This window comes from Harmonia axyridis, chromosome 3 (genome assembly GCF_914767665.1).
Source record: "Harmonia axyridis chromosome 3, icHarAxyr1.1, whole genome shotgun sequence".
NCBI lineage: Eukaryota > Metazoa > Arthropoda > Insecta > Coleoptera > Coccinellidae > Harmonia > Harmonia axyridis.
In genome coordinates this window covers 9,924,184-9,941,714 of record NC_059503.1, presented here as the reverse complement: position 1 = coordinate 9,941,714, position 17,531 = coordinate 9,924,184, and the positions used below count along the sequence as shown (strand labels likewise).

General features: G+C 35.8%; 1 protein-coding gene across 4 annotated transcripts in view; it reads right to left on the bottom strand.

The window, feature by feature from the left end:
- Positions 1–17,531, bottom strand: part of LOC123676536 (tensin-3-like) — a 347,695-nt gene that overhangs the window by 119,094 nt on the left and 211,070 nt on the right. For all 4 annotated transcript variants that reach the window (XM_045612480.1, XM_045612482.1, XM_045612481.1 and 1 more), the window contains one exon: positions 15,210–15,356. In XM_045612480.1, coding sequence (XP_045468436.1) covers positions 15,210–15,356 — 147 coding nt within the window. The remainder of the gene's footprint in view (positions 1–15,209; positions 15,357–17,531) is intronic.

The following is a 17,531-nucleotide window of genomic DNA, read 5'->3' as shown; positions in this document are numbered from 1 at the left end:
TCATATAAATATCCTTAGGATTGTGCCCAATTACTTGAATTCTTTTACTAATTCTGCTAATTTCTTGTCACTTTTGAGTGTTCTTTTTTTGATATCTCTTAGTTCAACAAACTCCTCCATACCTCTGATTTCAATGATCCTAACCCTGTAATTTAAACAGCATTATGTTTTTTCAAGAGCGTGGAAACTCAAAATCCACTTCTTCACATTTGGAGCCCTGAAGGACCATTTCAATTCCAAATATTTTTCTAATGAGATGAATTCTGAAGGCGATTAAATGAGACCTCACAGGACTCAGTTCTTGGTCCCTTCCCCTTTTCTATACACAATTCAATTCAATAAATTAAGTTTGGATTACGATGTGAACTTATCCAAGTATGTTGAGTGACTAATTGATGACAAATTTACTTCAAATTCGGTACACACTACAGCAATTTTTTCAGATTCCTCAATTCTCGATAGATAATACTTTATGGTACACTCGCCATAAAATATGCATCAAGACACAACCATTCCCAAACGCTAAAGACATCCGGTATTCATACAATCGCTTTCGCGAAAAAAAGCAATTCCATCCGAAAAAAATCATATTCACATCACATGTGTGATGTCTGCGTATGCTACACGAAGTATGCAATCGCAAAACGAGAATCGTAAAAAGAGGCAGGGGGAAAGGAACATGACGTACTCTCGAATATGCACAGAACTAGGTCATATCTCCGATCGAAGCTTAAATAGCATGTTTCACATTTCCTGGTTACTGCATTTATTCAGATGTTCCTAGACGGACGAAAATCAAATTTTCGAAACCGTTCGATATTCCTCGCATCGGCCGTAAATGAAATGTCAAGCGGAGTGGAACTGCGGATACTTGTGAACCGAATGGAATGTTTACATTTTCTTTTCGGTCCTCGAGTATCCGGGAGTGGGTAATCGAGTAAGGCCGCCTGAAAGCTAAAAGCTGGCGCTACATACATAAGCTTTCTACCAATTAAGAGGCATCCGGAATTAGATGAATGTTTTCAATCCCGGACTTCAGACGTCCTGATTATAGGACATCCAGATTTACTTTATTTGATTTTTTAGTCTCTTTTCAGCCTGGAATGTTTTATATTGGTCTTTGATGTGATTACTTTTGGAGCATTGCCTTTGAATCAAATCTATTGCTATACTTCTGTTCTGTTTCTATTGGAAGATACTGTTACGTAATAACCAGAATGAAATTCTTTACTCGGTAGATGCTGTATTTGATTCTTGAAGTAAATACCGATCGAAAATTTTTCTTTACTAGTTGACAGTCCTGCTGGCTCTCAAATTGCAGTGATGTGTTACTTGAATGAGAATCATAGTGGTATGTAAATGGATTGAAAGATGAGTTTTGTTGAGGTGGCTATCTAGAACAGCGGACCATTGTATTTTTCTGTAGCGATACTTGAAATCTGTGGTTTGAGCTACAGCAGTTGAGAGTATCGATAATTTGAATCAACGATAATCGAACAATTCAGTTCAATTTCCGCTAACAAATTTTGACCAGTGCAAATTCCATCATTGATTCTATTATTACTGCTGATTCAAATCAAACGTAATTCAATTAGGTTTATAGTAGAATATGAAAATCATAAGTAAAATAGTTTTAGCGTACCTACGGGTCACAAATAAAGATTCTATACCCAGTTGAAATATTTCCAGTTACTTGTGATACACCTTGTACAAGGTGTATCACATAAACACTAAAACTATTTTACTTATGATTTTCATATTCTACTATAAACCTAATTGAATTACGTTTGATTTGAATCAGCAGTAATAATAGAATCAATGATGGTTAATATTATTTAATCTGTTATATGACTTGTGTTGATTCTGTTATTTTGTCCAAATTCTATGATGTGTATTAACATATCTTAGCCACACCTGTATTGTACATTCTGAAAATGGATTTTGATTATTTTTTAAGTTTTGGAAAATTCATTGTGTATTTTCTATCACTTCAGGGATTAAGTTGAATAGCTTGCTAGACTTCGCCCTGCTGTGATAATGATCTGCAAATAAAGGCCAGCTATCTATCTGTCTATCTATCATCATTATTTTGATTGAGTGATACTTACACGATTTGATGATCCAAAACATTAAAATAATTAATACAAATAAACAGAAACATAATCGTGCAGCTTCATGTTAAACATGAAATATTTCAAGAAATAGTGACTTTATCGCCATGTTTGAAAATTAAGATATTTACGTAGTATGTGTTGAAAAATATGAAAATTGCGATAAAATTTCAATTCCGCCAGTAGAGTAGAATTTGGGGAGGGATAACCAGTCACTTGCTCCTGTCGTACGCCTCTGGTGGTAGCCAGTCAAATAGTTTAAGCATACGGGGCACTAAAAGTTTATGAATTTCGAAATAAAACACCCTGTTTCTCAGAGTTCTGATAGAAGACAAATTTTATGCAGGTTATTTCGGTTGAATCTATATAAACTCGAAAAATTGGTGTTTTCTGGATATCTTGAGTACTTCTTGACAAATGAATGAAAGTTTTTGAGTTTCCACATTCGTTTTCTGGATTTAAAGATCATCATCCGTTATAATGTGAACCAACATTATGAAAAATTCCCAACGTTCCCAACAGCAACATATTTTCCATCCAGCCGAACCAATGCAAAATAAATATTCAAATATCTCTGCAGCATCCATCTAGAATGTCCTCTTATCCGTTTCATAGTACAACAAAGCGCAGTGTACGGTGACATAAGTCGAAAGCGAAAATTTCTGTTATAAAATAAAGATCTGTTTTATGATCGGATCGTGAACATACATACAAAGAAGGAGTTTTCGAACGACTTGCATAAAATGAGATGTTCTCCCTCAGAATTCTTGGGCGACATTTATGAATACATTTATTGAATGGTGAATTTCACGTTTGACTGAGAAGAAAGTATTCTTTGTATCACGTTTTTCACATTCTGTGGCGATGTTTTGAAGTATTGATCCATGCAAAGTTGTGGCACTTCACTGAATGAATAACTGCCGGACCTAACCAGTGAAGGCGCATTTTTTCTCAAGTATTAGACTCCAATCGTCAACATAATCACCATTAAGAGGGTCCTATTTTACTCCAACGCACCTCTTACTTTTAATACCTTTTCTGTACAGTGCATCCCATTTTGGGTGAGACAGCCAGGTTTCTCGCTTGTTATTTAAGATAGAGCCTTGCGGTTTTCACGTTCCTGTCCTACTTTTTCGGAAATTGATACTTTTCGGATCCCTCCTTTATCTCCGAAATTATTAGAGATAGTGCTGAGCTGAAAACTACGTCTGAATCAGAATTCTGCGTAGAATCCAGTGGCGTACTCAATATTTTTTTTCGGGGTATGGTTTTGAAGATTCAACACAAACCTATATTTTTTTTAATGGAACACCCTATATATCATTACTTCGTTGAATTCGTTATTTTTTTCCCTTCAAAATGATATATGAAACTATGTAGGTAGGATGTTCAGAAATGTTAAAAAAACACTAAAACGTCAAATAATGATGATTTTTTGTAAATGGGCCACAAATTTTCTATGTTTCGATAAGAGGATTATTACTTTCGATTTTTAAAAGTAGTAGGTCATTGATGACACAATCATCCTTGTTGTTATTATGGCTACTACGCATTTGGGAGCATTGTTTTATCAAGTAGGCATTGGAGGGAAGAACCAATCTGATCTAGCTGTCATCGCTATAAATTATTGTTATCATTATTGATTCTTCTTTTCTATGGGAAATCCATTGCCCATTAACAAAAAATCATCATTATTTGATGTTTTAGTGTTTTTTTAACATTTCTGAACATCCTACCTACATAGTGTCATATATCATTTTGAAGGGGAAAAAATAACGAATTCAACGAAGTAATGATACACATGGTGTTCCATTAAAAAAAAAACATAAGTTTGTTTTGAATCATCAAAACCATACCCCGAAAAAAAATATTGAGTACGCCATTGGATTCTACGCAGAATTCTGATTCAGACGTAGTTTTTACCTCAGCATTATTTCTAATAACTTCTGAGATAAAGAAGGGGTCCGAAAAGTATCAATTTCCAAAATCACCCTGTATCTTTTGAACGGAAACAGTTTTGCACAATCTGATTAGACCAACTGGAGTTTCACGAAAAAGTAGGACAGGAACGTGAAAACCGCAAGGCTCTATCTTAAATAACAAGCGAGAAACCTGGCTGTCTCACCCAAAATGGGATGCACTGTACAAATATTCGTCTCTGCTTTGGAAATGGGTTTCAACCTCGGCAATCAGTTTTTTATTAAAGCGAAATTTCTCTCTCTGGAGCAATCTTTTAACGTATTTGGTTAATTGATTAACGTGGTTCAACTTTTTTTTTGTGTACCGTTTGGAAACAAATCAAATAAATAATAAAGCTATATGGAAAGAAATAATATAATATTCATTCAAGAGAGCAGATTGTTTTCAATTTCATATCCACTTCAACTATACCAGATCTGTACCGACCGATTCGCTGCAGAATGCATTAGGGCTGTTATCTACAGGATAACCGGTGAAGTTTCACTCAAACTGAGCAATGTGAGGCCCCCTTTCCCCTCGTTCGGCTCGTGATCCTTCAGGCAACGAGAGATGCTCTTGAATGCCTAGATTACGATGAGCATCATGGTGCTAACATCCTTCGTTCTCAAGGATGTGGTAGGTCCGGGAATTACAATTCCCTGGGAGATTGAGCCTTGAAGAGTCGGGAATCTTATCAGGGGCATGTGATGAAAGGACTATACGTTTGTGAGAATATTTCGATGGAAAGTTTCCGTTGAAAAAGAAGCATTACGCATTGATATGGCCCTTTGAAGTACGAGGGTTGCGTTTTATATTTCGTGAATGGATAGTAACACATACCATATATAATTGTAATGGCTCTATTGTTTCTCAAAATATTTTCCATGAAGGATAATACACTTTCCCATGAATTTAAACCAATTTTCAAAACAATCTTACACTTTGAATCATGTAGCTCCAACTCATGAATGTTGAAGGCATCAACCGCCTTGAATTTGAATATAGCTATAATAACTTTGAGAAAACTTCACTCCTTCAGTTGCTTTTATACAGGGTGTTTCCTAAACATGCGGCAAAAATTCAGGGGGTTGTTCCTTGGACTATTTTAAGCATGTTTTGTCCTTGGATGATTTTTGAAAAACCTCTTTGTTTCGAAGATACAGGGCGAACAACATTTTTCATATTTTTAAAATTAATAATAGTTAAAATAAAAATGCGTACCGCACTGTGTTTACTAAGTAGGTACAATTTATTTTTAAATTTGTTTAACAACATTCCAATTACTAAAAACGGCATAGATTATTTCCTATGGGGCCATCTAAAATCATTAGTTTATACCACTCCAGTAGAAAATGTGGAAGACTTGCGAAATCTGATCATTGCTGGGTGTAACTTAATAAGAAATGATCCTGGTGTTTTTGAAAGGGTTCGGCAGTCAATGAGGAGAAGATTGGATGCTTGTATGCTGGCTAGAGGTGGTCATTTTCAACAGTTTTTGTAGGTTGAGTTGAATTTTCATGTAATTTTTCATAATAAAATGTTATTATCTGAAATTTTGTTTCCCCTATATCTTCGAAACAAATAGGTTTTTCAAAAATCACCAAGGGACAAAATATTCTTAGAATAGTCCAAGGAACAACCCCCTGAATTTTTGCCGCATGTTTAGGAAACACCCTGTATATGAGGTTAAAATATGGTCTCAGAAATTTCCTTGATATCATTTCAATAATAGAAGTAGTTATTCTTGTATGAATGTTCTTTGAACGTCCTCAAGGCGTTTTCACCTTTCAGATTTTCTTTCAGGCTGAAAATGCCGACCCTGCGACAACCCCATACAATTTTCTAGCTGCTGAACCGTCAAACGAAGACAGAATTCCTCCAGAGGGTTCACTTCTGGAACCCTTCAGTGACGATAAAATCGAAATAGAAAACAGACCCCATGCTGGAAAATTAGGAAACCTGTTGTTCTACCCGAATTCAATTTGCTCGGCAGATTTTCAGCGTAAGACTTAATTCAGTATTCGTAAATTTCTTTTGGAGAAGAGGGGATGTGGAGAAAAAGAAGGTAGTAATTTTGGGGGATTGACGGAAAAAATCGAATTGTGTTACAACTGTCAAACTGGTCGGCTCAAAGGATATCGGATTTAGGAATAGGTGAAAATAAGGAGTTTTTTCTCAAGTTTATTGTCTCATCGAAAAGGCCATTTTATTGACTTTTAGAGTTCTAGATTTCCTGTCAGAATTTTGGCTGTCGTTCCGCTAGAACAAATGATTATATGTGTTACAAATTTGAAGCCAGAAATATAAATCGATTCAGAGCATTGAAAATGTCAATGCTAATAATATCCAAGGTAATGAGGGAATTCCCCCAGATCAGCAAAGATTGATCTTTGCCGGTAAACAATTGCCAGAGGGCAGAACTCTTTCAGACTTCAACATTCAGAAGGAGTGACCTTGCACTTAGTGCTTAGGTTGAGGGGAGGAGCTAAGAAGCGCAAGAAGAAGAATTACTCCACTCCCAAAAGAATCAAACATTAGAGCATACCAACTTTACGCTTGAAAATCTGGACCACTGGTTTTCCTATAAGCAAACATACCACAACTTGACGCTGGTTGACGGTAACTGTCGGCTACTGATGTGGAGTTTCAAATTTTCACAGTTTATAAATGGATTCTGAAGAGATCAGGATTCAAGTTAATTTTTCTGCAATCGATTCAATTTACGGCTCAAAACGTGCAACGAAAGGATTACCCAAAAATATTCGTTGTATACGCAAAGGGAGGATTTATTAAGGGGTTCAATAAACAAATAAAAAAAGAACTAGGAGTATTCCCGACAAGGAACGTGTCCAACAATACTTGAAGTGGATATACATTCGCCACGATCAGGGATTTAGGCGCCTCGATGCCTCACCCCACAGTGCCATCCCTAAAGAAACACAGATTTCTGGCGCAATCGCTAAAAGTATCAATGCCATGAAATATTCACGATTGTTCCATTAAAGAGAGCATAACTTATTTTCGTACCTCCTCGGGGCCTTCGGAAAATGGCTCAGGGGGAAACATTAAAATTCACTTAAAACCCTAGCGATGCCGTTTTAGGAGTAATTATACCAAATTCAGGAACCTCAGGACTCCACAAACTCAATAAAAAAACAATGTTTGTGGAATGAGACATATGAAATGATTCAATATTTCCTTCAGTTATTTCTATTACTATAGATGACTATGCGACATTCGAATTCTCGAAAAAGCATAATCGTTCCAACAATTTTTTGATAGGTATAATAAAAAGGAATCGAAATATTGAAAAGAAAACGGTAAGGAAAAGGGATAAGGATAAGGATAGCAGAAAAAAAAGGATAAGTGAAATGGATAAGGAGAAAGAAAGAGAAAGAGAAAGTGAAAGTAAGAGAAGAAGGAAGAATAAGGGAAAGGAAAAGGGAAAGGCGAAGGAAAAAAAAAAAAGGAAAAAAGGAAGGGAAAAAAAAAATGGGAAAAAGAGAGAAAAAAAGAGAGCGGGAAAAAAGAGAGAGGGAAAAAGGAGAGAGTTGAAAAAGAGAGAGGGGAAAAAGAGAGAGGGAAAAAAGAGGGAGGAAAAAAAGAGAGATGGAAAAAAGAGAGAGGGAAAAAGAGAGAGAGAGGGGGAAAAAGAGAGAGGGGAAAAAGAGAGAGGGGAAAAAGAGAGAGGGGAAAAAGAGAGAGGGGAAAAAGAGAGAGGGGAAAAAGAGAGAGGGGAAAAAGAGAGAGAGGAAAAAGAGAGAGGGGAAAAAAGAGAGAGGGGAAAAAAAGAGAGAGGGGAAAAAAGAGAGAGGGAAAAAAAGAGAGAGAGGGGAAAAAAGAGAGAGAGGGGAAAAAAGAGAGAGGGGAAAAAAGAGAGAGGGGAAAAAAGAGAGAGGGGAAAAAAGAGAGAGGGGAAAAAAGAGAGAGGGGAAAAAGAGAGAGGGGAAAAAGAGAGGGAAAAAAGGATAGGAGAAAAAAAAAAGGAAAAAAAAAGGAGAGGTAGCGAGAGAAAGGAATCTCCCTTATAGGGGCAGATTTCAAGTCTCTACTTGAAGTTGTAATTTCAAGAGTACAATTTCGATATTTTTTCAAAGGGTGGCCGCACCATCTGCAATGAATAAATTGTTGTAGTACTGTAAGATAACACATCAGCTCTGCGTATTGAATCCATTCATATTATTTTGTTTCGAAAACTATTATTCTAATCTTATTCAAGTGACTACAAACCTGAACGAAGTTTTCAGAATTTCTCCATTCTTTTCAGGCAAAAGTTTCCATAAATGGCGAGTTTTCCCCCCTACGTCAGACATTTTATGTTTGAATTAAGCAATGAAACTTATCTAATAGTGGCCAATGTCCGTTGGGAAGATACGACTCAGATAAGAAATATTTGTGGGCCATCAGATTCTTATCGGAGAAGGCAGGGTATGGGATGTAGTTAAGATGCCATCGTGTGATAGCAGTCTGAATCGGGAACAACGAATTGCAGCAATTTCAAGGGGAAATTGTTTTTATTTAATTTGAATTTCATTGGGGTCCAGAGTTTTATCGGAATGGCCTTCCTGTAATTTACTTTTATCCTCGTGAGAAAAGATTCAATGCATATCCTAACTAATTGCCGATAATGGCTGCGAGTGTAGAATTGGCTTAATGATTTTCTTAGTCGAATGAGGTCGTTATTATTAAATTTTATGACGAATATTTATTACAGCGTAAATTGAGTTAATTATATTGAAGGATTATCACTCAAAATTACATAATGTTCGATGTTCTCAAATCTTCGCCGTCTTCACTGCAATCATTTTGCATCCAATACGCATATTATGAATACAAAATTGATGTTGAACAGAAAATTATTAGAAAGATGTAAACAGCAATTCTCATACTGGTGTCGAAAATGAGAATATCGTCTGCTTTTTAATTTGCTTTCGCTTCCCAATCAACAGATAAGGAGAGAGGAAGATGTTCTCAAACTGCTTGAACATTCTTATATAGAGGCTGGTCATGGTATGATATTTTTTTGAATTATGGAAGAAAATCGATGATAGAAAATATTTGCATACGAAAAAGAAATATGAAAGATTCAGTTTTCATCTCATTAGGACATATTTCATTTTAATGTAGAATATCAAACAGTAAATAGGGACAGAAAAGTTATCCAACCAAAACCACTGAAGAACAAAGAAAATAAAGAAGAACTTCCTTATTCCGACCGATATCGATGAAAGCAACATAATACATATTCAATTACGCTCGAAACAAACGGAGAATTCTTTGTTAACGAAGTTGGTTTGTTCTCCAAATACTACTTTCTGGGAACAGGGGTGTATCCAGGGGTAACATGAGGAGCATGCTTTTTAATATTGAGAGCGTATGGATTTTCCTTCAGATGAGAATGTAATGTAATGGGCTTTTTTTCCGATTACAGAAATGTTTAGTGAAACAGGATGATTTTTCAAAAAAAGCACCTCCTCGAGCAGGACTCGAACCCGCAAGCTCCTTGTCACTAGTTCAGTGCTATATCAACTGAGCTATCGAGGAAGTAGGTAGAACACATACAAAGAACCGCTTCTCCCAGAATCAAATGTTAGTGGATTATATACCAAACAAACTTTATAGTTTGCAAGGGTTTTTTGAGTGAAGATTAGAAGGCTTGCGAACTATATAGTTTGTGAAGTATATATACTACTAAAATTTGATTCTGGGAGAAGCGGTTCTTCGTATGTGGTTGGAACTTTCAACTTCCGCGGTAAATCAGTTGGTAGAGCACTGGACTAGTCATTCAGAGGTTGCGGGTTCGAGTCCTGCTGGAGAAGGTGCTTTTTTGGGAATTGAAAAATTGTCTGCATGCTACGAATTAATTTTCTTGTAATCAATTCACAGACATTATAAAACCATTATTATTATTCAGAATATAATCTGAACGAACATTATACGCCCCTAAAGCTTTATCAAACTCTACAACTCTTTGATGAACTTCTTCGTTTTTCTATAAAATTGGATCTAATGTCGCAGTGAATTATGAAATTATGAAAGAGTCCATTCTCCTGTCAAGATTTACAGGAAGGGACTATTTTTGAGGAACCATTGCGTATGACAATAAGCCAAGATTGAATGGAATCAGAAGTTGAGTTTGGATAATTGATGTTGAGCTACCCTAAAATTAATTCTCCACTTATTATTTCCTAAAGGAAAGGAAAGCTGAATAGAATTCACCTCTGAGGAAGATGATGAGCAATATTCCTATTTCATTCCTTTAACTATACAACAGGAACATCTGTCGTTTTTCTCATGACAGGTACGGCGTTCGCTCCTCTTCTTCTCGCTAATGGCCTCATCAATTCATTATTTCATAAATTCTGGATCAGAGGGGCGGGTCGCAAACTTCTCAATTGTTCTAGTACCGCTCAGGTTGACAGTTATTAATTGACTTTGTTATAATTTTCTATGAAGATTCTCGCTGAACGTAGGGGAACAATGGTCAGGAGATATCGAATTAATTGACTGTTATTACTTATTAGGGAATATGGTTCGTCAGGTAATTAGTTTGCAGATTCAATTATGAAACTACCTGGAGGTTATTAATAACCAAGGCACTCAGTGGCGTGGCTCTTGCGAAAAGTTTCCTGATGATCACAATATAATGGAAGGAAAGGAATCAAATTTATAGTCTCCTAGATCCAGGATTTATTGAATGTTTTATTAGTCATTTCATTAGGTAAGTTATGAAATGAAAAATTTGATTATAAGATTTTATAATGCTTGATCGACTTCAGTGAAGGAAGGTTCATAATTATCATTTATTTATACAAAGAATAGCAGTGGCCCCAACATAATCCCTTGTGGAACCCCACACATCCTCACGCATATCGCCTATTGAACGGTTGGAAATTAAGTTGAAAATTTCTCTTAAGACAAGGGTATTCTGGATGTCCCAAATTATGGTTAACAATTTCTATAGGAAATTTGACTTTGAGAAAAAGTTGAGGGCGAAAAGCTCTTCCAAAAAAGAACCTTCAGATATTATTGAGGATTATCTTAATCTCACTGAATGTCCTCCAGGTCTTTCAGATAATTTCATATGAAATTCTTGGAGCTGATCTAGGAATGACAGAATTTTATAGTATTCGAGTTGCAATCTGTAATCTATTTTTGTAAGAACACTTGGAAAGCTTTGCTTTCTAAGAAAAAAATGAAAAAGATTAGAAACTACTTCTGGGATTTTATTCCTCCCAATCTCCGTCGAGTGAATTGATTTTTTCATTGATAACTATGAATATGATATGCTTACCCCAAAAAAAATAAGCCAATCTAGAAACTCTCCTCCATGTAAGTACCAACGTTTCATCATTAAAGAATCAAAACAATCTTCTGTTCCTCTCTTTGAGAAGTTCTAATTTCCATTCTCGAATTGAAGTTTATTAGAACTTCTGCCTCCTATTTCCTAACTTCTGAACATTCTTTGAAGGTTAATTAAGCAAAAAAAAAGGTGCTTTCCAAATTATAATATCGATCCAAATAGAGCTCGTACGAGTTGTTTTTTGTATAGGCATTGTTACTGTGTTCCATCGCAACCTTAGAATGATAATTGCCCACTCAACAGCGAATGATTGAACTGTCAACAATAACCAGAAACCTTCTTTTCTGGCCTTGGATTCCAATCTTCGAATTAGCAGTACGGGGTTCTTACCACAGAACTTGCTAACCGAAGTTCCTTAAAACTTTTATACTATTCTTGTTATTAGACATATTTATGATTTTAGGGGACTTTGAGAGGTGCTTCAGCAATGAATAAGGTTTTTCAAAGGGTTTATAATTCATTTCAATCTTCAGATTAACTTGAATATAGTAATCAAATAAAAATTTTCTAATTGATTTAATCTCAATTTGAGGTCGATTGGTAAAAACTTGAGTATGAAATTTGATAAATTCACTTCTTTTTTCTGATCAGTTTTCAACGATTTGACATCTGAACCATTTTCAGCCAGCTTAACAAAGTATAAATTCACAGAACAGTAGCGTTCGTTATTGTTAGTTGCAGTCTCTGATTTATACCAGTCAAATTATGGTGCTCAGGTGCCACAATGAATATGGCTGTCCATGAAGTCCATAATTTATTTATAGTAATTACAGGAGTCCAACCTATGCTGTAATTCAGCACGCGATGTTATTTTTAATGGTACTCTTGAGATCGATTTTGTTGACGTTGGTTTTGTGAATAACTCACTAACAACTATACAACAACTTGTTTTCGTGTTGTTTATGTGTATTGCAAAAATGATAATTCGAAATTGCAAATTGAATTTCGATTCGATGAAGCTGCGAGTTTTCGCATGCGTTAATATGTTTATTTTGTTGCCGTTTCATGGAAGTGATTTCCTGTGAATTATGGAAATACATTGTTGGTTTGTCGACAGAGTTATTGAGGTTGACGATAATTCAGTCGACATGTGAGCATGCACAAGTTAATGCGAGATAGAAATGAACATTTTGATCTATTTGAACTATGATATTAGCAGATCTTTATGACTTGACAGTATTAGTTTCTGAAAATTCACAATGATATCGATCAGAATTTTGGATATTATGAATAAAATAGGAACATTTTTAAGTAACGGAAATACTTTGAGTTCAGTTATTGAATTCCGTTGAGTTTTTTCGATAACCTATCAAACAGCTGTCAAGTGATTTATTCTCAGTTTGGTTTGGCAATTCATCATGAATAGACTCACGCCTGAACAACGCTTGTAAATAGTGCAATTTCATTTCGAAAATAATGGTTCTGTGCGGAATACGTATCGCGCACTACGTCTATTTTATTTGTTTAGCGATGAAGCGCACTTCTGGGTCAATAGCTACGTCAACAAACAAAACTGCCGCATTTGGAGTGAAGCTAATCCTCAAGTGTTTGTCGAAACACCGTTACATCCAGAAAAACTGACTGTTCATTGGTCCGTACTTCTTCAAAAACGATGATGACCAGAATGTTACAGTCAATGGTGATCGTTATAGAGCCATGATTACTAACTTTTCCATTCCTGAATTGAACAACCATGATGTCCAGGAGCTGTGGTTCCAACAAGACGGCGCAACATGTCACACAGCTCGTGCCACAATCGATTTATTGACACGTTTGGTGACCGCCTAATTTTACGTTTTGGAACTGTGAATTGGCCTCCAAGATCTTGTGATTTAACACTATAAGACTACTTTCTGTGGGGCAATGTAAAGTCATTGGTCTATGCTGATAAGCCACAAACCCTTGACCATTTGGAAGACAACATTCGCCGTGTTAATGCCGATATACGGCCACAAATGTTGGAAAAAGTCATCGAAAATTGGACGTCCAGATTGGACTACATCCGAGCCAGCCGTGGCGGTCATATGCCAGAAATCATATTTAAAATGTAATGCCACAAGATTATCTTGCGGATAAATAAAATACATGCCAATCGAACAATCCATCGTTGTCTTATTGCAATTTAAAGTTCTATAGTTCTAAAAAAAACACCCTTTACATTGCCACTACGATAAATTTTTTCTCGAAAAATTCGACTTTATTCGTCAACATAGTCGACTCACAAAATGATACATGTACTCCAATGCTACTCCAACAGTAGAAAAATTCGTCTTTGGTTTCGAAACGATTTTGAACCTCAGGCCATCTCTTCTTCATTAGAGCCAAATCTCTTTTCCCTGGAGCACCTTTTGTTGTCGAAAGAGCAGAGTTTGAATAACACCTATAAATTCATTGATTAACTTGTACAGTGTTCATTATTACACGAAACTCGTTTTTATCTCAATGAATCTTTAACACATGTATCGTCTCTTAACCTACAATAGATTCAATTCAAACTTTATTTTCCGTCTTTAAAGCTAGGTACAAACTGGAAAAAAGTGGTATGGCACTTATATTGCCATCTGTGCGTCTTTCGTGGGAATTCTAGTTTTGTATTTCTTATTTAAAATTTATAATTCTCCAAATAAAATTTGGATGCAAATATTATAGAAATTAATTCATCTAATTCAGAATATCATATAGGTATTTCGTGTTGTGAGAGAAAACGTGAAATTAACAATCTCTCTCCCTATCGGTCTTTACCTTCATGAATATTTAGCACCAACAGGTATATCGTTACCAAGTCATGTGAGACGTAAAACAAACTTTGTTTCCTGCACAATAAATCTGCCGATCACGAAAGTTTAACGACTTCATAATTGTATTCAAACGGTTCATGAGATATTGCAGACATCCGACATATACAATTCCATGTCAGCCACTTTGAATATCGAGATCCCACAGGTGAACTTAGTATAGAATTAGTTCAGGATGAAAAATTATTTCGAAAAATAAATTATTGATCTACGGCCTCTTTTGATCTATTGGTTCCAATGATTTATTGGCTCCATTGATTATGTAGATCTGGTGATTAGGTAGAACGCCGAGAACTAGTTCATTATCCTATAGAGTTTTAATAATAATTATCTGATCAGACAATACTCATTAAATGCAATAAATAATTTGATGTTTGGGAAGAAATACATCAAATAGACTTTGTTGCAGTCTTAAAATGTAAGTATTCTCTGGAAAAGCATTAACAGAAAAAGCTGTAAGAATCTGTATAGATATGGAGCTATCACTACTCATTAAAATTTGTAATTGAAAAATGGATTGATTTCGAATTCGAAAGTAGTGGAAATATGAACCTCACCTCATAACAAAACGAAAAAAAAAAATGAAAACATTTAAATGATTCACTCCTTAGATGATGAAAATTTATTATAAATAGAATAAAAAAGAGTAATTTTCGTGATAAATTTTGTGTGTTATATTTATATAGAATGAAAATAATGGAAATTTCATCCTATTCGAGTTGATAATGAACTGAATGAAACTACAAAATGAAATTCTTGAATATTGAGAACGATATAGTTAAAGTGTATCAGAGCTGATTTTTTCTCGATATACACTAAATATGAAAAAACCTGATTGTTCCAAGTAGGAAGAATTCGTATGAATATTAATTTTGTCGCTGTCATAGATGGATCCCTCTATCATATTCAAGAAGATTTCCAGAAAATCCATGAGCGTTGTGATGGAAAAAAATATGACAAGATTTGAAAGGTATTGCTCACCTGTTCGGAAGACGTTGTCAGAAATGAGTGGCAGTATTGGAGAGAAAAATGTCCTTTCGGTTCTCGTGCTAAGAAGCAAAATAGACGTCTCAGAGGATCACAGGTGGCGTAGGAAATTCTTCTCAGAGCATGTGCCATATACACAACCTGAAATGAAAAAGGGGATTAGTTTAGGAAGAATATACATACCCTTTAATAAAATGTCGATAAAAATTGTTCTTGGAAATGCTATCAGTTAATTTAGTAATTCTCCATAGAATGTTTTGAAGTAGGTCATATTATAATTTTCTTTAATTGGAAACAACGCAGATTATTTCATTATTGCGTTGATCGAAAATTTCAGTTTGACGAATTCTGATATTGCAAATATAATTTCTTTCGGTTGCAAATTGGTGCATGCGCACGTCACGAAATAGAATAGAATAGTATATTCTAAAGTAAGTTGCAGAATGGGCTCCTATTCCGAAACGAATGCGAAATTCGAAGAAAAAGCGTGTTGGAATTGCCTTCTGCAACCAGTATTAGACGATATTTTCCCTATTTTAGTAAAGTTTTGTAAAATATTGTCGAAATTCAATGGAAAATTCAGATTATACATCCAAATGACTTTTGTATTGTATTGAGGAATTGGAGGAAATGAAAAAGCCGATGAACTTGCTAAAGAAGCATCAAGGTTAACACCTGTTGGTCCTAAGCTTTTCTATGGGCTTGGGAGAGACCAATATTGCTCAGGCAAAGAAATTTGTAGTGGTCACCGACCTACACCAGAAAGCTCTTGAAGCTTCCACGAGCTGAACTTCAAGTAATGATGGGACTGCTGACAGGCCACTGTCTGTGCAAATTTTTTTTGTATCCTATGGGGAAGTCAGTAGATGAGATTTGCAGGCTCTGTAGAAATGCTAGAGATTGACAAGCCTGAGAATCACTCATATTCATCACTTCATATTGTGCCGATCTGAGAATGCTGGGAGCTACACTCAGTACAAGAAAAGTTATTAATATTTCAGGATATTTCAAATGAACTCAATTTTACATGAATTTCTGTGAAACATTTTTTTCATATATCCAACAAAAAGTTTGCTACAGCGAAAAAAATTCATTCGGAATTGAAAGTCTAGTTTGCTGCATCTGTAGATGTCACTTAGATTGACAGTTTCATTGAAAATATAATTTTGTAATTATTGTTGATTTTTTTCAATTGGCTATTCTCGATTATTATTCAAGGTCTGTTGCATGTTATGATTTGATTATTTTGTATTCATTCAATAAACTATTGTGTCATCGAAACATTAATCGAGACTGATCAATAAAAGTTTGGCGAGACAATCTCGAGCCAAATTACAGTGACTTAATATAACACAGTGACGACAATTCATTCAAAATGATCCCAAAAATGGCAAATGACGGGCTTAACCATAGAACTTTAGACAACATTTGACTGAACCCAACTGACACTCCGTCAAAATTAAAATTAATGGGCCTTACATTTTAAATGAATTCCAAAAATCAGGTAAACGGAAAATGTAAAAAAAAGCCGCCATATTTAGGTTCAGCCATCAAGAACGAGACCACGCATTTCGCCACTGTGATTTATTAAGTCACTGTAGAGCCAAATACGTAGATGGGCCTTTTTCCAAGAGATAACGGTCTTTCGTACTGAGATCGCTGACAAAGATACCTCTCACACCTTCATGGAGAGGTGACTCTGCTGCAACGCAGCGACAACTATGAATCCGCCAGATCCAAAGTAAAGTGTGGCGCAACAACCATAACGCCATCTCTTTGAGCAGGCAGATTCACTTCAAAAGAAACCAATATCAGTTGAAACGACATATACGAGTGGACATCTACACGTCAACATCAGCAGCCCAAAAACACTCGACTTCCTAAGGCAGAAATTCTTTCATAACTAGATGATTTAATCAGTTCAAAACACCACTTCAGGACAATCATTCGAACCGACTGCCTCACAGCTTTTTTTCAACTCCACCTGAACCCCACAGAAAATAATTGGGCATCCACATAATACGCAAACTTCTCCCTTCCAGGTAGTCGACAAACTTCTCGTCGTGAAAAACATCAGCTGCACAAAGGTGCAGCCCTATCCGTATAAATCCCGTGGCTTGGGAGTACGTCGGTCCACCGTGACCACATTTCTTTTCACGCTCCGTGCCACTTCCCAGCATCCCGCATGGTCCGGCAGCCCTCTTCAGACCGCCCTCTCCTGCACGTTCCACGAGACGAGCTTTCACAATTACTTCTCGTCCGGACAAAAAAAATGTTTACATTCTACTTGAAAAGGCGTCCTTCCTCGCATGGCTG